We start from the raw sequence: 22690 nt of genomic DNA, 5'->3' as shown, positions 1-22690 counted from the left end.
TCTTGCATTTACCTGGTACCGCAAGCATGCCTGCAACCCATGCAGGAGTGGTTGGCGCAACAGTGGTCTCAGGCAAGCGGTCAGTGGGACGATCTAGTGGTACAAAACCTTCAATGGTGGACAAGAGAAAATCTGTTAAAGGGAAAACCCTTTCACGATTCAGAAGTGCAGGCGGTAGTTACGACAGACTAGCCGGGTTTGGGGGGGGGTCATCACCTTCATCACACAGCACAAGGTCTGTGGACTCATGCTACGGTGCAGAACTACATCAATCTTCTGAAACTACTGGCAGCGTTAAGGCCCTTTAGGCATTCGAGATAGACCTGGCAAACCAGTCATTGCCAGTCCTCATCAACAGCACTATGGCAATGTTTTACATCAACAAACAGGGGCACACGGACTCCAAATCTCTCCAGGCTAGCACCAAAAATTTGGAAATGGGCACTCAAACTGAAAATATTCTTATCCTTGCAACACGTTCCAGGGGAAGTCCACTCACTAACCGACTCATTGAGCAGAGATCCCCTACCAGAGGAACACGAGTGGCAACTAGCCAAAAAGGTCTTAGATCACCTCTTCTCTCAGTGGGGTTTCCCCATGCTAGACTTGGTTCTCTACAAGCGAAAACGAGCCATGCCCAGACTTCACGTCCAGGCTCCAAGGGGAATACCCTGTGGATGAACTGGTCAGGGAGATTTGCCTAAGCCCTCCAACCCCCCCCCCCGCCCCCAAAAAACCCAAACGACTCCTCTCATGAACAAGATCCACAAGGAACAAGTGACGCTCATCATAGTTGCTCCTATGTGGGCAAGACAATCATGGTATCCACATCTGCGCAAACTGGGGATGTGCGATCACATCAAACTCCTGTGCCAGACCAACGTACTCACTCAACACAGGGGATTAACAGTGCACCTGCAACCTTACTCTAACTTGGCAGCGTCGCTCCTGAAGTCATAATGTTTGGACATCTTAACCTACCACAGAGGTGCATGGATATCCTCAAGGAGGCACGAAAGCCAAACACTAGACACTGTTATTTCGACAAGTGGAGATAATTTGGTGCCAGTCTAAATAAATAAACCCCATAGAAAGTACTCCATCCCACATTCTAAACTGTATGCTCCACTTGCTAGACTCGGGTTAGTGTTCAACTCCTTGAAGGTCTACCTGGCAGCCTTGACGGTTTACACCACCTCCCACAAAGTTTAGTGGTGGAAGGTGCCGGTCATCAAAGCATTAATGGAGGGAGTAAATGGACTCCACCCTCCAATTTCAAATCCGCCGCCAGGATGGGATCTCAATGTAGTACTCGCTAAGCTCATGGGACCCCCTTTCGAGCCAATGCACAAGTCAAGTCTTAAACACTGGACTTACAAGATTGTCTTCTTAGTGGCTATTGCTTCCAAAGAAGTTAGTGAATTGCAAGCATTGTCAGTGCAGGATCCTTTCTTTGTCATACACAAAGACAAACTGGTTTTATGTACTCATCATAGGTTCTCTCCTAAGTTCATCTCTAAATTTCATGTGAACCAGTCCATCGAGTTTCCGGCTTTGTTCCAGAACCTTAAAAGCTCAGCTGTGGTGAAAATCCACACACTAGGTGTAAGGAGAGCTGTCCATTACTATGTAAACAAGACAAGATTACTAAGAAAAACAGACCAACTCTTTGTCTCCTCAGCTCCAGGCAGAGAAGGAGAACACATTTCCAAGAATGCCATCTCCAGATGGATAGTCGGATGCATACAACTGTGCTATTCTCTGACCAAGCACTACCTTTCATGCCAAGAGCTCACTCCACAAGGAGCACAGGAGCTACTCTGGCATTTATTGCAAATGTCCCCTTAGACAACATTTGCAAAGCAGCTACATGGAGCTCAGTACATGCTTTCACTTGGCACTACTGCATTGACACACATTTCAAAACCGATACACAGGTGGGACAAGCGGTTCTAAAACATCTGTTTGCCCATGAACCTTCTCACAACCCACCACTTTCTCTTAACACTGCTCGCTAATCTATGCACAGCATGTGATCTAAGCAGATTCCACAAGCCTCAGAAGGGATACATTACTCACCGTAATCGTATTTATGATGTGTGTATCTTCTCAGATTCACATGCTCCCACCCTTGCTCCCCTTGGAGAGAAGGTGCATGGATGCTTATGAGCTTGTCTGATAGATCTCTGCTTGGATACACCTGTACTGCTGCTACACTTCATGCTACCTCATGTCTGAAACAAAATCATCTGAGGGACCTCGAAAATAACTGTAATACTCTGCAGCTTCCAATAGATGTCGGCCTATGCACAGCTTGTGAATCTAAGCAGATACTTGCATGAGAAATATTATTACAGTGAATAATGTATCGCATATATACCCACCCTGAGTTTCAGTGGTGAAGTGAGAAGCCAGTGGCGTGCAGACAACCTGGCAGGGAACAGGAGAGGTGGAGACTGCAGCACGATTGGACAGATCCTTGCAGATTTTGAAAAGTTCGGCCAAATTGTTTCAGAGGCCGCAGAGAAGCGGGCTTGGATATAAGCTCTCGTCTTTTGATAGAGAAAGTGCTCCACTAAATAATGCATCAGCAGCACCCTATTTTTTTTGTGTGGCGGGGCGGGGAGAGTGGTTGGGCAAATTGTGTTATTGTATATTTCTATGGTGTGATCACATTTCACCTTCCCCCTCCCCCCCCCAGACTTTATCTGTGAACCAGAAGTGGGATAGAGCTCATCATTACTTGGGCCCCGACAATCCATCTGGAAGTGCTCCTTGTACAGGCGTTGCCTGCAACAACCCAGAAATTGTGACTGTGGGAGAAGATGGTAGAATCAACCTTTTCAGAGCTGACAATAAGGAGGCGTTGCGCACTGTGGGCAAGTTCCATTGTTTGATTACTGCACGTTTTCTTTAAATTATTAGTAAAAATACTAAAGTCCAAGCAGTGATGAGCCGCCAACTGCATAACATGCATATTGCACATTTTCACATCAGCATAATTGGAAGAATGTGTTAAATTATTGTAATGCACTTTCATATAAAGATGTTCATAGTTTATTTGTATTGTACATTCACCCCGCTCTCAAAAAGCAGACGACGTGCACAGAGTAGATGTATAATTCTGTACATGCACCACTTGACTGCACTCTTCTGCTCAATGGTGAGTAACCAATGCTGACCTGGAGAAATGCTGCCACCGGTATACACCTTGAAGGATGCATATCCACCTTTGCAAAATTATCTGGATTTGCAGATCTGCAACCAAACCGTGCAATCCTTTATCTCCAATTATATGGCAGGAGTGTTTATAGACTTGAGGAGGAGCATGTATGCTTTAAGAGGCTAACTTCTCACAGTTTCAATCTAAGGAATACTTGTTGCATCGGGTGTCACTAGGTGGAATCCAGACTCCACAGCTCCGAGGTGTAGATTCAGTAAACCCTCCTACAAAAGGCACATTTTCATGAGGATCACCATATGCAATCCATGTATTCCTGCTAAGCACATCGTTGAGAAACTTTGTCCAATATCATTGAACCCTCACTTACCCACTTCCTGCTGCATCTACCTTACTGGAGCCCTCAATTATTCCTTGTGCAATATATGGCCTTTCAAAGCGAAATTGGATGGAATTGCTACTTATTGTGGGATGGTACACATTTTCCTGGACAGAGGGCTCATGCAGGGCAATTGCTTCAGAATAGTCGTGTATGTGTCCTATGCAAATTCTTTATGCAGCTTCTCACACGTTTGTGTTGTGGGTGTGGGGCCCCAGTCTACACTACTTTTTTTAAAAGTCCATGAAAAGCTGTTTGGCCTGGATTTACATCGCATACAACCCCGTCTTTAATGAGGTTATGTGCATTAGGGCTGTCCTGGGTTGCAACTGGGCCAGGTTGAGAGTCCAAAATCATGAATCCTCTTTGCCTCTGGACATGTTGCAATTAAGGTATTGATAAATGCTTCTAATCTAGGCTGGTCCTCAAGGGAAGCAATTGAAGAGTTTGAAGCTTCAAAACTCATGTGTAGGTATGAATTGCATTTGGGGGGTACAGATTCACTCTTCTGAGGACAACCCAGTGTGATATTGTACTACATCCCCCATAGCCACAATCCTCACTCTGCTCTTACCTGTACTTGCATTAAGCTGAGAGTATTCAACTTAGAAAGAAATGAGCTGCTATCTATTAGGTGATGACAATCTCAAAACAGCAGTTTAAGCCACTTGTGAGAACATTTACCACCATTCCATTTTTCTCAAAACCATGGATCAACATGTCCATAACAGATGGGCTATAAAATAGCTTGGTGGCTTGAGGCACCTCTGGATAATCTTTGTAGCCTGCTTCCCAACTTTAAGCCTGTCCCCTTGATATCGTTTTTCCTTTCCAAAGTATAGCAAGGTAGTGTTATATGAAAGAAGTTGCGGATGGTGCTAGTTTTATTTATTTCAATGTTTTTTTTCTCCTTGCAGACAATGCAGACAGTAGCACTCTTCATGCAGTGACGTTCCTTCGCACTACTGAGATTTTAACAGTGAATTCTATTGGCCAGCTAAAGTTGTGGGATTTCCGAAAGCAGGGCACAGAACCATCTCAGATATTTTCCTTGTAAGTAAATTAGATTGTAACAATCTGGGGTTTAGGGCCTATTAATAATAATAATAATATTTTTTGTTTGTAAGAAGTTTTCTTTGCTTTTCTTAAAGATAACACTGTGGAAAAACGATTTACACATATGGTAAAGCCTCTGGAGAAAGCTTAAGAGGGCCAACCCGATGCTGTGTGTAGGACCTTCACCAAAGTTAGTCCTTTGTCTGGCAATGTAAGCAGCCTTACCTCATTAAGAGTGGAGAAAGAGGGTACAAAGGTATTATTAGGCACACAGGAAAGGGAAGTCTTATGGAAGATTTAATGGAAAATAAAATCTTTATATTAAACTTGTACAGAATCTGTACAGCAAGTCAAGAACTGTAAAAATATAATTATTTAGAAAAACTATAGTGTTATAAATTTCTTATCGTAGTGAAAAATGCATTTGCTTTTTTTGGAGACTGTCGGAGCAGTTCACAAATGCAAGCGAGTCCTTTTTAAAAATCGAAGCAAAGGGTTTAAAAATCCAAGCAATGCTCCTAGAAATGGTAAACCACCATAGTGGTACTCTACTCTAGAGTTTACCAGGTAAGCAAAGTTGTTTTATGGAATGGTCTGTTGAATTCTGTGAAACTGTGTGTTATGGCAGCCTGCGGTTATAGTGAAAAGCTAGGTTAGTAGTACCTGCGAGTCCCAAGGAGTTGCGCAGGAGGCCAACTTTGACACAGAGAGTCTAGTAGATGCCATCGGAACAGATCCAAGCCCAGCTTTGTTGACCCTAGGCCCTGATGGGGGAAGGTTTCAGAGTAGAAGCAGAAGCCTTGCTGAAGTTTCCCTCGTTAAGGAGGGCTTGTACAGGACTGCAGGCTAGCCACCAATACAGAAGAGAATAAGACCAGAGATGGACCCATAGTTTAAAGACCCCAGGAAGGTGTCCTTGGGGGTTGGGAACCATCAAAGCAGCATAGGAGCTTCTAGTACAAGGTTAAGTTTGAACATACGGATTTTGTTTTTGTTGTGGTTCCAGTTCCTTTTGCATGCTCTGTAATCTGAGCCACTTGAGATATTCGACACTGGTTGACTTTTGAAGAGTTAGTCATGACTGGCAAAGAGGCAACCAGGAAACTGAATGGTGACACTTAGGCTGGAGATCACATGTGACTCCAGTAAGGGCAAAGGTCTTGAACAGGATGGTCCTATGAGACAGAATCTCGTCACTCATATCAACCAGACAGCACCAGTCCGTTAGTGTCTCCGTAGATGTACACGCAGGGTTCCGAAATCTAGACAGCATGGACTCCCACTTCAGGTCCAGTGATTACCATGATCCAGGAAGCTTAAGGGGTGAGAATCCAGAAAACTGCAGGCATGGATGTTTCAGGGATTCCTGCCAGATGGAGGCCAAGGAATAACCCAAAGCAGGATTCCAACACTGGGAGTGGCAGTGTCCAGGAGGATCAGAAGTCAAGCCAACCTCGAGGATGTCTCGGACTGTCCCTTCCCTCCAGTTCCGAATCTTAAAGGCTTATGTGTTCCGTAGTCCTAATTGGTGCTGGAGTCTAGCCTGCCAATCCACAGCAGTACACCTTTCAAAGTTTTGTCAGCAATCCGTTCTGGATTGGCCAGGCAACCAGAACTTTCACAGATGTGGATTGAGTTGTCCGAGACCTTCATCAAGTCTAAATGTGAGTCCATTCACTAGGAAAAGCACCTGCGCTGTGACCAGATCTCACATAGGCAGAACCAGACAGTGGCAGCTACTCTCTGGTTGCATTGAAAGATGCTCTTAATTTCATGAATACACATTTTTTTTTCTGAACTGTCTTGTTCCCTATGGATTAGTCTACCAGTGACAAATGTGGAAACCCTTATTTGTCTTCCATTTGTTAGCCACAAACTGTAGAGCCTGCTAATGTCTTGCAATTTGGTCCTTCAGTAGTGTTGCTCTTTCAGGTTCCTGGAATATTTCCACACTGTTGCTGTCTTTTGCTTACTATTGTCATGTTGAAGGGGCAGAGATAATGTCTGCTTTAGTCGCTGTGGCTACAGGGTCTTTTTTTTTTGTATGCAGTTTCTTCTTTTTATTAAATCTTGACCCAATCCCTACTACCGGACACACATCCAGTTCTCTGAATTGTCAGCGAGTAGATTACTCCGTTTGTGCCGACTTCGGCTTTTAATTTTGTTGGGTAGTAGTTTGCAAAGAGTCTATCACAGAACAGTCCTTTTTGTTCCTCTTGAGATTTATTTACGGCTCTGTTTGGTATCTAGGCGTTGTAACTCAATCAGCTCCATTGCCAATTGATGTACATTGGCCTGATGCTGGAGATTAATGATTCTGAAGATAACAATGCACCATTTGACATTACACTTAGGACCCGTACACAGGATAAATTGAATGGGCTGGCTGCTTTTTGTCATGCTTCTTCCAAAGTGTTAAGGCATGTCATTTTTGGGACTTATGCATGTGCTTTTTTGGTTCCCCTTACATTTCTGCTGCCAATTTCCACCCCAAACATCTATTTTTGATCACTCATCTATTTTTGGTAGTCGGAAGGACTTTTGAAGCACTCCTCCCACTGCAACGCTTTGACTCCCTTGGAGTAAAAGGTTGTGGGCCGTACAAAAGACTGCCAGATCAGGGATGCTTCTTAAGCACCCTATTTGTGCCTTGGGGTCATTAGATAATGCTGCATTTGTTTTAGGAAGTAGGCTAGTGACAACTGTCATTTTACTTTTGGCTTCACTGGAGGTGCAAGCCATTTTATTGCATTGGTAGCCCAATGTAGCTTTTGGTAGCCATTGGGGGTACCAGTGTATTTTTCAGTCTTACACTCAGCTGTTTGTTTTTGGAGCTGCCTCGGCTCAGTCCTAAAATGGCTATTGTGCACATGTGTGCTCTTTGTGAACCCAGCCATGGTGACCACATTCTGGCCATGGACAGGCCATAGCTCGTCCTGTGGGACTGGTCTTTGGTGTTTTGGATATTTAGGGGCTAACCAGACTGCCTGGCCACCTAGCACTTTTTTAATCGCTCCCCCTCCAGTGTAATGGGTAGGCTGGCGTTGGCCAGCACCTGTGTGTGGGTGTGTGTAAATCGCATGCTGTGCATATAGTCCGACATCTAGTGGTAATCGCAGAGTATTGCATCTTTCTTTCGAAGATCGAAAGGGGACGTTGACATGGGCAAAACTGTAACACTAACCTAGACGTGTAGTGTACCCAAAATCCCTCACATGTCGAGGTCCGTCCGATTGGTTTTTTCCGCCCAACTAGTTCATCCCCTTACACTCAGCTCGCAAGAGTTGAAATTGCTCATTACTTCTTTGTCCCACTACCAATGGTCATCTAGTCTTTGCAACTTCTTTTCGACGACTACTTTGTGGGCTCCTACGCCGAAGACATCGACTGATTCGGCGACTGGTGCATTGATCGACTGTCGACCGCGTGGCCTCGCCCCTCCGGCCAGCCCCTTACAGTAGAAAGAGCGGGGGCCCTGGGTTGATTCTTTTTGAGAATGCATTTCCTTTTCCCTTCTCTTTCCCTCTTTGGTCTGGCTACCATCTACCTCTGCTATGGAGAGGACACCATATAAATGTTATCCGTCTTGCAACTGAAAATATCCCTGGAAAGACACCCATCGCAGATGCAATACGTGCTTTCTTCATGACCCTGACGAGGGTTGCTGTAAGTCCTGCAAACTCTTTCGTCCCAAGATGTTTAAGAACAGATGGACAAAGTGGTGGGTGGCCTATGCAGTTCAGGCCGCAGTTGTTGCCCTCCCCACCCCCAGTTGGCGTTGCTTCGGATGACAAGGACTCCAGCAGCTGCCATGGCTCTGACCTGGAAGCCATAGACCTTTTGGCAGAACTCGCTGGTTCCCAGATGCCGGTCCCCAACAAACAGACCACCCGTTCTGTTATGGGGAGTTCATACCCCGGCGACGGGGGCACACACGCACCACCCAAGGCAAACGCACACAATCCCTAAGGCCTCCTCGACGGACACGTTGAAGTGTCAAACGGTAAAAGGCCCACCTAAAACGTTGACGGTGTCTGGCGAACCTTGCGGTCCGTTGCCCTCCCCGCAACTTGGCTTTCTTCCCATAAGGGCGTTCCCACTAAAAGCAGTGCCGAACTGGCCAAGGGCACACCAGCACCTATGGTGGAGTCGGCAACTGCGACAACGCCTACAGGTGCATCGAAACCCAGCATTCAGCTGCCGAAGTTATGCAAGAGTCTCATTGCTATTAGTTCAGCACTGGACTAACCCAGAAGCACCCCCTCTTGTTGAGTACTCTGATGGCCCCCAACCCCTCTCCTAGGGCTTTATCAGTTAAATCTCCCCCTTCTGAACAGAGTTTCCCTCCTCCAGACCCCTCTGCTTCATCCCTGTGGACTAGGCAGAGATTTGAGAATTATGATATGGCATTTATAACGCGCCTATATACAAGTGTTTCAAGACGCGACTATATGGATAAGCTGTCCCAATTCATAGACTTCTCAGAGAAATGCATTACTCCTAAGAGATGTAGGGAGGAGACTCCTGCCCCATTCCACTAAAACTCCAGAAGCTTCCAATTCAGTCACAAATCCATCAAGAGGAGGTATTTGAGTATTCAGAACCAGAAGAAACCTATGAGGACAATCCTTTTGATCAGGACACAGCACCCCAACACCCAGACTGGGAACAAGATCAGCCAGCAGATCAGGGGCCTTGGCTCTCACCTACTCCTACCACAGACCCAGACATTATTTGTCAAAACCCTCCTTCATCACCTCAACAAAAGCTGTTGTCTCCAATAGATGACCAAATGGTATTTAATGCCATCCTGAAGAGAGCCGCAGATCACTTTCAGATTGCTACACAGGAGGCTGTCCAGGGTTCTGACTTTGTTGAGCACATTTGCAAAGAAAAACCTCCCGCTAGTCAGGCTATTCCTCTGTTCAACTCCGTAAAGAAACGCCTTTCCCCTTCTTTGTCTCCTTCCCTCACAAAGGCTGTCAACCCTCGGGTGGAGAAACTGTTTTGGCCCCTCTCCATCTGACCCTATGTGTTTTCGAGGGCAAGCCACACCGGATTCTCTGGTTGTGACGACCACCAGAAAAAGGGCAAGGGTGCCACTGTCTACAGCGTAGCCTCCCCCCGACAAGGACTACAAAAAACTCTATGCCCTCAACAAACTTATTACCACATCTGCGGCCTATTCCACCAGAATCACAAATAACACTACCCTTATCGCTAGTTACATCGTAAAATGGGGCTGGCTCGAAGATGGCCTCCAAGAGGTCCCTGAACCCACGCAATCACACCTGCTGGCGGTCGTCGCTGAGGGTAGACAAGCGACCCAAAATATTTGAAAGAACACCGTGGACGCTTCTGAAACTTCAAGCCCCACTCTGGCACAAGGACTCTCCTCAAGAGGCACGCCTGGCTAAAGATTTCAGGCTTCAAGCCCGAGGCTCAAGCCTCCCTGATAAACCCGTAGAGGAGTCAAAACTTTTTCGATGACGCCTAATAAAAACATGAGATGTTGAAATCGCTCAACCAAGCCAAGCTAAGCCTTTCTAACAGCGAGAAGGTTCAAACTCTCGTTTCTTTCGAAGTCAGTCCTTCTCCTGTTCTCCACATGGGCAATATGGTGCTGGAGGCACCTCACGGTCCTCCGGACAAGGTTCATCTGGCAACAGGCAACAGCCAGTATCGGCAAAGAGCGCAGCGCAGAGGCAAGGGTAGAGGCAGAAACTCCACCCCAAGAGGCTCCCCGGCCTCCTCATCCAAGTGACTCGCCAATCCCGGTACCCTCCCCGGTCGGGGGACGTTTTGTCTTTAAGCATGGGAGGGGATCATATCAGACCAGTGGGTGCTCAAGACGTCACCCACTGTTATTGCATCGATTTCCACCAGCCACCCACCAAAGAGCATACGCCTATCACCAGCGCACCTGCAAATCCTGCTGGAAGAGGTGGGTGCCGTAGAAGTAGTCATTCACCAGGTAAACAAGGATATTTATTCAGTGTACTTCGTTGTACCCAAAAAGGATCTCACCATGTGCCCCGTGTTAGACCTGCGCCAAGCGAACAAATTTGTCAAACCGCAATAATTTTGAATGACATTGCTGAAAGTAATCCCACTGCTGGTGCAGGGGATTACATGGCCACATTGGATATGAAAGATGCATACTTTCATATTTCATTGTTGCCAGCACTCAGAAAGTACCTAAGGGTCATGATAGGGAACACCCACTATCAGTTCAAGGTTCTTCCCTTCGGCATCGCCTCGGCTCCACAGGTGTTCGCGAACGTACTGGCAGTAGTAGCTGCTCACCTGCACAGGCGGGCCATCCCAGTCTATCCTTACCTCGACGACTGGCTCATAACAGGGGATTCCTACGGAACATGCCTTACCCAAAAGATGATGGATCTCCTCTTCAACCTGGGGTTCCTCGATCAATGAGAAAGTCCAGTCTAGACCCCAACCAAGTCAGTTTCTTGGGGCTCTAATTTGGACAAAAGACAGCCTCGTCTTTCCCTCCAAGAGTGCTCAAAACATGCTGTTCCAGATCCTACACTATGGAGCCAATCACGAAGTGACCGTATGCAAGGCCATGCAACTGTTAGAGATGATGGCCTCCTGTATCTACCTAGTTCCACATGCACGTCTGCGCATGCGCCCTATGCAAGAGTGGCTCTTTAGCCTATGGAGTCAGACCAGCAGACAATGGGACTATCTAGTGGTTGTCTTGGCAGCCCTCATTCAGTCTCTAAAGTGTTGGTCAAGGGAGAACCTCCTGCAAGGGAAAACCTTCACGCCCCCCCCACAGTAGAAGCCACTCTCACCACAGATGCATCTCTGACAGGGCTGACGGGGGGGTGGGGGGGGGGGGCCCTTACCTACTTCATCAGACGGCACACAGCGTGTGGTCCCCTGTGGTAGCACCCAACCACATAAACGTATGGGAACTGCTAGCAGTGTTCAAGGCCCTGAAGGCATTCCAACCACACCTCCAGGGGAAGACAGTTCCAGTCCTCATGGAAAGAACTACGGCCATGTATTACTCAAACAAGGGGGCACTCACTCTCCAGGGCTGTACAAACTGTCACAGAACATGGGGAAATGGGCTTCCAGGGGGAACTCAATCTGGGCATTGTGCGTTCGCCAGAGTTGCGAACAATTCGATCTCTGGGAAGCCCCGGTCTGCAAAGACTTTGAGAAAAATGTCCTCCTTTAATCGCCCCTCATACTCTGCAGGTAGTGGGAAGTCTCTGCCGAGAATGTTCGCTCAATGCCCAATGGAGAACGCACAATGCCCAGATTACGCCTCCAAGTACTATCAGAACCGCTCCAACCGCCTAAAAGGGTTCATGCACGAAATGGGTCCACAACCTAAAAAGGGGAGCAAGCAGGTAGTGCAAATAGTCTTTAGGCAGTTCTAAATCAAACGCAATCCTAACTGAAAGGCAGTCCAAGCCCTAAAATGAGGGGGGGACTAGTGCTCAAATGTACTTGCGATGCTGGCGCATGTGGCAATGTAGATGGGCGAAACGGTCTTTTTTAGGGCCTGTAGCAGCTCAGGTAGGTGACGTGATGCAGAATAGATTCACACTATTCGTGGAGGGTCTCCCCTTGAGGGCAGAGCACGTTCTGTGACTTTGGAATAGTTTGCTAGTTCGCACTAGCAGTGGAAAAGAGGGGCCCTCAGGGGCCACTCATGCGTAAAAATTGATGGATGCGCTAGGGGCCACCAGTAAGGGTTGCAATTACTCACCGAACCCCGGCACCCTCCGGACCAAACTTTGGCAGTCAAGTCCACTTCGGTTCTGGTTCAAATGCGGCAATCTCGCGGCTCTGCGGCTTTCAGCAACGAAGTTACAGCGTTAATTCCCAAACGGGACATTGGCGATTTCTCTGCTCCTGGTGTGGATCAGGCCAGTTCCGCTGTAGCAGGCTTCAGTGCGCAGAGTTTGCAAAGTCCATCACCATGGCTGGGCGATACGGTAACTACGTGTACTCTGGTTCGGGCACTCTTTACTCCAGACCTGGGAAAGCCAATTGTACGAAATTCGGTGTGTGAGTGCTGTGAACAGCGAGCTTGCTATGTACCAAGTTTTGAGGGCCTCCTTGAAACGGCGGTGGTTTCAGTGCAAAGGTCCTGCGCAAGCTGGTCAGCCCACTGGTTGGCCCAGGGACACTTCTAAGAAGGCTTACTTGCAGGGTTTGATGAAGCTGTCGGGGATAGTTGGTCCCACAATTCTAATGGGTTGAAGCGTCTTTGCATTCCTTCTAAGACGACCAGATGCAGAAAGGTTCAGCGGGACGACAACAGGCTCAGGGTGCCAAACCTTCCAGCAGGTCACCAGCGGTTCCTCGACTCGGCTTCTTAGTTTCAGGATACTTGGATCCTATCCTTCGTTCAGTGAGAACTCCAGAGATCGACATGTTATGGGTGTTTGGAGCCTTCTCTTATCCAAAATCTCCTTTGTGCCTAAACTAAGCGGACCCAATGGGAGATATTCTCACATACAGGCATACCATACCTCGACCATTCGTGGACCACGGTCGTCCCAGGCATTCACAGCACTCCAGATTCCCAAGATGTGTATTGCAACCAGACAGTCCAGCCCACATCCTGTAAGCACACACAAGGGATGCAGAAACCCACAAAAGCTTGGTGTTTCGCAGGAGAATGCATGCCCAAATAAGGACTGAACCGGGTCGACTCGACCTGGGGAAGGTGGAGGGGCACGATGGCCAAAGGACAGGCCAAAGAAACGGCCAAAGAACCTTGTGGCATGGCCATTTTGGAGCCAGGCCACCTATTCGTGCCAAACGCGGTAACCGCAGTTTACCTGGCAGGAAAGGGTTACAAATACATGAAAAACTGCCACGAGCCCTGTCCAAGGCACATCTGCACTTCTCCAAAAAAAAAAATCCTTGGAGTATCTATGGCCTTTAGAAATGACAGGAAGACCCAAGTGCACTGTACTGTAAGGTACATTGTGCTCTTGCAACATGTTTCAGAAAAGTTGCAACTTAAATGAGGACTAAGGGAAACAGTCTCCCATTACTGACTGTCTTTAAGGGCCTGCCAGTTTCCTCATAAAAAATTGAGCGAAAAGCCGAGGGGAGTGCAGCAGAAGGCTGTGATCCTCTGGCAAAGTCAGACTATGGTGTTTAAACCAAGCAAAAAGTTGGGGAGGGTACACAACTGGAGGGAAAATTACACGTGAAATGGAAATCTTTCCTAACAGAGTAGAAGGAACATAGACCCCTTCTCTCTTCTGTACTCCACTTACACTGACTAAAAGGCTCCCTCACAGCAGAAAAAAGCACAATCAGAGAGATCTCGACACGTGAGGGATTTTTGTTTGTTTTATTAATTTGTAATGCACGCCAGACCAAAGGGTATCGGGGCGCATGAGCAACACGAATATTCTCAGCTTGGTTACATTGCTGTACAAAAGTATATACAAAGGTAATACAGGTAAAAGTACAAGGCGGGTGCATTAACAACCATTTATAAAATATACATAAGAAGGCATGGATCGTGAGGTTACCAGTCATTTTCCTTTATCCAGTGGATATAATTGCGCCTGAAATGAGGGTAGGTTTGGGCTGTCATTAAGGTGGGAGGCAGGGAGTTCCAATGTTGGGTCGCTTTCACCTGGAAGCTATTCCTTCCACTTTTGGATTGTTTAAATCTGGGCACCGAGAGGAGGTTGGAGGTTGCTGTTCTGGTCGATCGGTTGGGGGTGTACCTCTTCTGTCTACAAGGTAGCGTGGGGCTGCATTATTGAGGCATTTATGTGGAAGTGCGGCTACCTTCAGCATGATTTTGTCAGTAGTAGTGAGCCAGTTATTGGCTCTCCTGGTGTTGGAGATATTATTTTTTTTTTTGAGATGCTCGGGGCTGCTCTGAGAGCATTATTTTGCAAGATTTGGATTTTGTTTGTAATATATTTGTTGACTCCAACATATAAGGTATTACAATAATCCAGTTTAGATAGGATGGGGGCTCTGGCTAGAGTGAGGCAACTGTGGGTCAAGAGGAAGGGTTTGACTGCTCTAATTAATTTACAGGTGTAGGCTCCGGAAGAGGCCATTGAACGGACTTGTTTGTGGAAGGAAAGGGTGGCGTCAATGTAAAATCCTAGCATTTTAACTTCCTTGGCTACATTAATCGGGTTACAGTCTATGATGAAGCTAGAGTATTTGTAATCAAGTTTAAGTTGAGGGTGGTGCGCAAGATAATGAGCTCTGTCTTGTCATCATTCAGGCATAGACTACGAGAGGCCATCCATGCCTGGATGATGAGGTACGCTTTGTTTACCAAGGCCAAATCCTTGTTGTAATCTCCCGTCAGCGGGATGAGGATCTGGGTATCAGCATAATTGATGTAGGTAATACCGAGACCATCAAGATCATCGAAAAGGGGCTTTGTGAACACATTGTACAGAGTGGGGGAGACGCATGAGCCCTGGGGGACCCCACAGGTGATGGGGATAGGGTCAGCGGAAGCTATGGTAGAAAAGACACACATGGACCTGTTGTTGAGGAATGATTGAATCCAGCCGATAGCCTCTTGCGAGAAGTGGGCTGTCGAGGTGGTTGGAGTATTTTGTGGTCTACCAAATCAAATGCAGCTGAAAGGTCAAGTAGAAGTAGTAGGGCCATCTTCCCGTTGTCTCTGGGAGTATCAATGTGTGCCTTGAGGTCAATGAGGGCTGTCTCAATCCTGTGTTGTGGTCTGAAGCCCAACTGCCGGATTCCCAGGAGGTTTTTTTTTTTTAAAGGATTGTTGTATTTGAAGATAGGCTGTCTTATCTAGTATTTTAAGCAGGAAGGGGATGGTCGTGATTGGTCTGTAGTTCCTGGGTATTGAAGGGTCTAAGGAAGGTTTTTTGAGTAGGGGGAGAACCCAAGACCTGAGGTTGCTGAGGATGGTGCCCGAGCAGAAGGATGATTTAATGAGCTTGGTGATGAAAGGTGAGAGGTCTCTGGCAGCATCTTTGATTTGTGCGGGGCAGGGGTCACCCTGGCAGTTCGAAGGTTTTAGGGTGAGGATCATTTTTTTCAACCTCTAGTGTTGATACTTTGGAGAAACTGAAGCGGGGGGAGGGTTTGGGTGTACGTTTTTGGGAAGGAGGGGGTGTTGGCTGCACAGGCAGTGCAGAGTAAGGATTCTTTCTTATTGATTTTGACTTGTAGGCCTGTCACTTTATTGTACAGGGCATTTTGGATGCTAGTGCACCATTGTTTATCTTTCACACATGTATATGGGACTAGGATGGGTGTTTCCAGCTCTTTGAGCATGGTAAAGTAGTTCTTTTATACTGGAGTAAGTGTGCGATATTCTTAAGTTATAATCGGTCTCTTGCTTTGCTAGTATGATTTCTTTTTTGTAGAGGGCGGTTATTTTGTTAAGGTTAGTCTGGTTATTTTCCGAGGGAGATTGTCTCCATGCCTGTTTGCTTTTGCGTTTTTCGAGTCTGAAAGATTTCAGGGGAGAACCATGTGTTCTGATGTCTTTTAGACTTGCTTTTTCTACGTTTCAGCAGAGCTATGCAATCCAGTGCTGCTGTCATGAGTTTGTTGTATTCATCTACAAGGGTGTGGGGATTGGAGGATTCAGTAAGTGAATTCAGTGTCTGGATAATAAGGGGGGATGAGTTTTTCAGCTGTAATGTTTTTCTTATTTCTCATGGGATAGCTGGGGCTAGTGAGTTATTGATGATGGTCGGGGGTTGAGGCCTTCAGGGAGAAGGAGAGGAGATGGTGGTCGGACCATGTCTGGGGAGAGATTGCTGTAATGGAGGCGAAACAATTCTAGTCCGCCACCCAGTCAAGGGTCCTCCCTTTGTTGTGGGTGGGAAGGGTCACTCTTTGGACAAATCCTAATTCAGATAAGGTGTTGGTAATAAGTGGAGCTTGGGGTTCTTTAGGGCCTATAAAACCTAGGTTAATATCGCCTCGAATTAGGCTCCGAGTTGTATTTTGTAGGTTATTTGTGAGGATAGTTGTTGGGTCCTCCTCAAATGAGCCTAGGGGCCTGGCAGGGGGGGGGGTCTGTATAGGAGGCGGATAATTAAGGGTTTGAGAGTTGACGGTGGGCAGTTTGGTTATTATTGATTTGCAGGAGTTGGAGTTATCTGAGGGTGTAATTCTCATGTTGAGGTGAGTCTTGGCAATAATGGCAAGGCCTCTGCCTCTAGATTCAGTTCTGTCAGCTCTGAGGATAGTGTAATCTTCCGGGATGGCTAACGTGAAGGCTGGGCCTGCGGCTGCATGGAGCCAGGACTCGGTAATGGCTAAGAAGTCCAGTTTTTCAAATAGTATAAGGTCTGCTATGTCTGTAGCATGGGCTCCCATTAGGGCACCTCTAATGAGGGGGATGGTGGTCTTAGTAGGGGTTAACACAGTGGCCAGATTGTCAGGATTGAGCTTGGCATAGGTGTTGATGGGTTGTGTGTGGGTGGCATGGTGGGTGTGCCTATGTGCTCCAGTGTGGCCCAATTGCTAGGTTTAGTGTGGGGGGGGGGTGGAGTCCCTGGCACGGGGTTCGAATATTTTAGGTAACCAGGCACGTAGTGAGGTTTCTAGTGGGGGGGCGCTATAGAGGGTGGACATGTTGGAGGCAGAGGTGAGGATTGGGCCGAACTGACTAGTGGAGTAGATGAGGTGGAGAATTACTCTTAAAGGGCTGAGCAGATATCTGGGATATGCATTGTAAATGTCGGTAGAGGTTGGAGGAGTGGTAGGGTTGTGTGGGTTCAGTATAGAGGCGAGCAGGTAGATTGGGCTTCACTAACAAGTGCCGACAGAAGGTCCTCCATAGAGTGAAAGCAAGGCAGGTATTTGGTTCAGTTCTATCAATTCAAATCATCCAAAAACAGACAGTTCCACATTGACGCAACAGAGCAGGGTCAAGCAAAACAGTTCAGTCCAAGTGCGTAGGACAACAGCAATCGGGGTAGTTTAGTTCTAGCGCTTCAAAGTATCAGTAAGCAGAGACAGTTCTGTACTAACTCATCAGAGTGTTATCAAGCAAGGCAAATCTGTTTTAACGTATTAGCACATCATAAAACAATGACTGTTAAACTTATCAATAGAGCGAGCAGGTAGGCAAAGCCGGTTACTAGGCTAGATCTAAGGTACCAGATAGCACCGTGCCAATCAGAGTGGTTGAGTGCGCAGTGATGCGGTGTGTCTACATCAAGGTCAAGCTAGTAGGGCAAACAAGTGATAGTCAGCAGAGTGATATGTAACATTTGCCAGGAGGCGAGGCAAAATAAATCAGGACAAGGTACTGTGGACGTGACTAGAACAGTAGCAAGGCTAGAGGAGTTCACAATGGCACTTGAGTTCTGCAGACAAATCTTTCAAACGTAGGTAATCATGTAGGCATACAAGGTAGTGGTTGATATCAACATAATGCAGATTAATGGGCAATGTTACAGCAGTAATAGTAATTGCAGTGCATAACAAGGCATGCGACGGTCGGTACTCGGCACGTAGGGAAGAGTAATACAGGTGTGTGGGGCTATTTTGGATGCACTACACGTCACGTTAGGGATAGTATTAGTCACGCCCATGTCAACGTCCCCTTTTGATCTTCGAAAGAAAGATGCAATACTCCACATTACCACTAGATGTCAGACTATATGCACAGCATGTGAATCTAAGCAGATACAAGCATCAGAAATAAGATTACGGTGAGGGATGTATCCCATATATATCATCCCTGAACCTACACCCATTTCTGTTTGGATTGTTGTGAAAGTCACTTACCTGCTGGAGGATGTCTGCTATTTTTAGGGACCAGATCTAGCCACACTAGCTGGGTCTGGTGTTGAGGGCGTAGCTCCGCTTAGCATTTTTGGCTGCTGAATGTACATCTGGGCCTCCTGTCATCCTGCTGGCTCCCTTCATTGGCTGTGCCATGCCTTTCATGCCGGGACAGTCTCTCTGCTGTTTTACTGCCAACTTCCTGCTTTACCTCAGTGGTTGTCTTGCCTTGTGTTGGTCACTGCTGTAACCTGTAAGTATGAGACCCCAAAACCCTTACTCATCTGTCTTTCAGGACTATCCTGAGCCGTCCCCACCAAGTCTTTATGTGGGACTTATTGCTCATCGAGCTGCCAGAAGCTGCTTTGCTAGGTTCCTCTATCTTTGCTCCTGGCTTTAGGGCCCTACTTCGAGCAATGGCAGTTGTGTGCTTCTTTTTCTGCCGCTTGGATCTTTCTTGGTCTGAGGTTCAAGTACCTACCTGTTCAGGTCCTTTAAACTGCACCTGAAAAGAAACATTGTACTTATTGGGTTGTTCGCCTTCCTGCAACTGTCATGCTTGCTTACCTCTGGGCCCTGGGATGGGATGGTTATTCACAATACTTACCTTCAAGGGTCAGTGTGGTCAAGACTTCTTGCAGGCAGGGTCTCAACCACATTTCCCCTTGACTTCCATTGGAGGTCATCCTGCTGTGTTGCATCTTCCGGGGCTGCCGGTTCTTGCACCTGCCTCTGGAGCTGCTCTTCTGGGTCTTCTCTAGTTTCCCTGGAGGAGTTTGCTGATGGATCCTGACTTGCGTGGTAGCACTATGACTTGCCCACTTTTCTCCAGACATGCACACTAGACTACTCCAGCCGATTTCTATGGGGTAAATTTTACTCACTTGAAACTCTCCTAAACTAACAATGGACATCTTTTACTGTATCCAGTTTGAGCCTAATGTATTTTAGGCCAAAGTCTAAAAATACCAATAAAATCACAGTTGCAAGCTAACGTTTTTAAAGTCATGCATACCACTTCTGGTAGTGTGAATGCCAGATTACAATGTAACAGGTTTTCTTTGTTTGTTGCCATCAGTCTAAAGTGCATTTCTTTGTTTAAAAAAAAAATTAAAAAAAATCTGATTTATAAACCTTTTACAATGAAATAATGTAGAACATTACAAAATATTATATAAAAGAAGCCTGAATGAAAGTTAAAAGCAACAATGTATGAGATCAAAATTTGACAATTGTAGCATTCAAACCTTACAACTCACCTTTTTGGTCTCCTATGGCTGTTAGAATTGTTTTTTCCTGCCTCAAGTTGTCTGTGAAGGGTATGTTTATATTTTCGCAATATTATGTACTAACAGTCTAGAAATAGTGACTTTGTGTTGGCAATTGGGATCCTGTTTTATAATTACTACTGTGCGCGCTCTGTCTGGTTCCCTGTGCCCTCTCAACACAGTTTAAGCATTGCAGGTACATGCCATGTTCAAATTAAATGTTTTTGCTGATGCTGTCCCTTTGAATGTTGGGCCTTCAATGCGTGTATCTCATGTTATGTCTAATCCACTTTGCGTCCTCCCCAACAAGGTCCGGTGAGAGGGTGCCACTCCATTGTATTGATAGACACCCAAATCAGCAGCACCTTGTAACCACAGGTGGCCAGGATGGTATGCTAAGCATTTGGGATTTAAGACAGGGTGGTATGCCCTTATCCTTACTCAAGGCCCATGATGCTGAAAGTAAGTGCTTTTAAACTTGTTTTTCTGTAAATGGTTTTGTAATCTTTCAGATAATTCCAGTTGTTGAGCTCTTTTTTTGCTTCTGACTCTATACACCTCCCCTCACAACATGCTTAAAAAAAGCCACTGGTACCCGAGGGTATGACCACGCATTACAAATAATAAAACAAACCAACAATGACACTGTAAGGCACTAAATATTTTGATGAATACATATTCTGTTCTGTTGCATGTTAATTTTAATCTAGCTAGCACACTTCCAGTTTACATCATTCCCAGTTCCAAATGACCATGTGCCCCTTGAGCAGATTAATTGTAGCCTCCACCATGTCCAGATGCCCCATCATGGCTGACTTCCAGTGTACCCACTTGGAGCTTCATTGCTGATTTACATAATGCTAATGCTGCATGCAATTTGCAGTTGCCATTGCCCAGCATTTCCTGCCCTTTGCCAGAAGGATTCACTTGCTTGCAGACTGGCTGGGATGTGCTGAAATGCCAGGTCCACCCTGCAAGCCAAACCACTGTAGTTTGGACTTCTGACCACGTTGTTTGAGAACCTTGTATGTTCATTACTTGTCTCACCAGGCCAATGACCCCTCTTTTTTTAGTTTTGGCTTTTAGGTAGTGCTGCAAAAGCCACCTATAAGCTGAAGGTATCGTTCAGGAAGTGCTGGTAGTGTGATGTGAGGAGGGACATGCAGCACTGGGTTATTACCCATCCAGTGTCTACCCGTCATGATCACATGACCATTCACACCTGCTAAAACCACATCCGCCTGGGATCTCTTTGAGCTAGCTCTGTGCTTTTTGAGCATCTTTCTTAAAGCTAATGGCTTAATTGCAGCTATGAATCAGCTTGTGATGTGCTGAAAATGTCGAACAAGTGTTCTTTTAGCAACTGGACTTTCACTGAACTCCTGTTAAAACCGTTGACCTTTCCAATGCTTGTTTTTAACTAATGTATAGTGCATTAGATAAGTATTTGCTAGGCACAAAGACCATTTGACAGCTATTGCCATTTTACGGTCAGGTATTAACATTATGGTTGTCTGGAAAATGTTGATCCCATGCCTACTCAAATACCCAAACTGTTGGCTTTGTAAGTGCTTGTTACTGTTAGCATTGGTAGTGAAATTACCAAATTTGTACGCAGCAGGGTTTGGATTTGCACCATTGGAAGCAATTAGGACAGTTCTCTAAAGTCCTACCCAGACTTCATAAAACTATACCCGAGGCAATACAGAATCTCAAACTCTTAGTATAAGGCTGCACTACCTGCGATACATGGTAGCATTGACGGAGCAACCAGGCTAATCTTAGGAAGGAGAGAGAGCTGTAGATGGGTAAAGAAATTGTAGCATATATATGGTCCAAATAAACACTGATTTACTTCATTTATTTTATATACATGTAGGCAAAGATGCATCTTTGGAAAGGTAAGTACTATTTCATAAATCATAAACACAACTCTAAAAACCAACACTGCTTATGGTATGCAAACCAAAGTAAAAACGTATTCAGAAAAGTAATATGCAGTTCAAGGTCAGTCAAACCTAATGTAACACATTTAGAATGGCAATCGGCTATTCAAGGGGAGTAAAACCAAATTAGTTGGACTTAACATGCAGTAAGTAATTCAATGGCAGCAGACCCTATTGGTCATAACCTACAGGATTATTCATTTTCAAGAATCACCTAGTTATACCAACCTGTTAGAAGTATACACCTTGCAACATATCTAACTTATTCATCTATTAGGAATGGATACAGTTACACCAGAATACTTTTCATAACACAGTTCAAAGCTAAGTACATTATTTTATACTTTTTCAGAAGGGATGTAAGCTACTCGTGGATAAGTAATAACTCATTACGACTGTTCTAGAATTACATTATGTAATTCAATGTACGCATAGCCAAATGTTGGTTTTACAAGAGCAGCAGCTATTCGAGATTAGTACAAACCTACTGGTCATAAACTCTCACTATTTCTATTACATGAAGAGTTAAACCAATGTTACTATTGCCTATTCCAGGGCATGAGTGATATTGGAGGCAGAAGAGGGACCTGGTGTTCTAGGATAAGGCTCGGATGCAGGAAAAGAGTTCCAGAGGATAACTCGTTCAGTAAGTACAGATTTCACAGTTAGTAGAAAGTATTTAGGGACTTAGTGGAAGGCTGCATAGATGCGTTCCAACATTAGGCCTGGGCGAACAGTATGGGCAAACTCTCACACAAATCACCCACACAGGATCGGCACAAGACTTAATGTATGAGTATTACCCAAGCCATCACCGTACCTCAGCAAAGACTAGCTTTTGGGCGGACGTCTTCCTGATGCAGCAGCGGGACCCAGCCCCTGGATTCTTGGTCTGGTGATGAAAGAAACAGACACTGGATGGGAACTTGCAGCAGTAGTCGACAGAGACTTCCAGCAAAGGATTCTTCCAAATTGGTCACGGCTCTGTGGATTTGGATTTTACAGGAAACGGATGAACGAACATTGCCAGTTGGAATCTCTTCACTCTTGGGTCCAACACTCTATTGAGGGGACTTCAGGAATTTGAATTGTGTCG

General features: G+C 45.9%; 1 protein-coding gene across 1 annotated transcript in view; it reads left to right on the top strand.

Moving 5' to 3' along the window:
* Positions 1-22690, top strand: part of NUP43 (nucleoporin 43) — a 146591-nt gene that overhangs the window by 97043 nt on the left and 26858 nt on the right. The window contains exons 4-6 of the mRNA XM_069607722.1: positions 2702-2879; positions 4478-4613; positions 19959-20110. Coding sequence (XP_069463823.1) covers positions 2702-2879; positions 4478-4613; positions 19959-20110 — 466 coding nt within the window. The remainder of the gene's footprint in view (positions 1-2701; positions 2880-4477; positions 4614-19958; positions 20111-22690) is intronic.

This window comes from Ambystoma mexicanum, chromosome 4q (assembly GCF_040938575.1).
Source record: "Ambystoma mexicanum isolate Mex_15411 chromosome 4q, UKY_AmexF1_1, whole genome shotgun sequence".
NCBI lineage: Eukaryota > Metazoa > Chordata > Amphibia > Caudata > Ambystomatidae > Ambystoma > Ambystoma mexicanum.
Note: the sequence above shows the minus strand (reverse complement) of the source record. Positions and strands in the feature narration are given on the sequence as shown.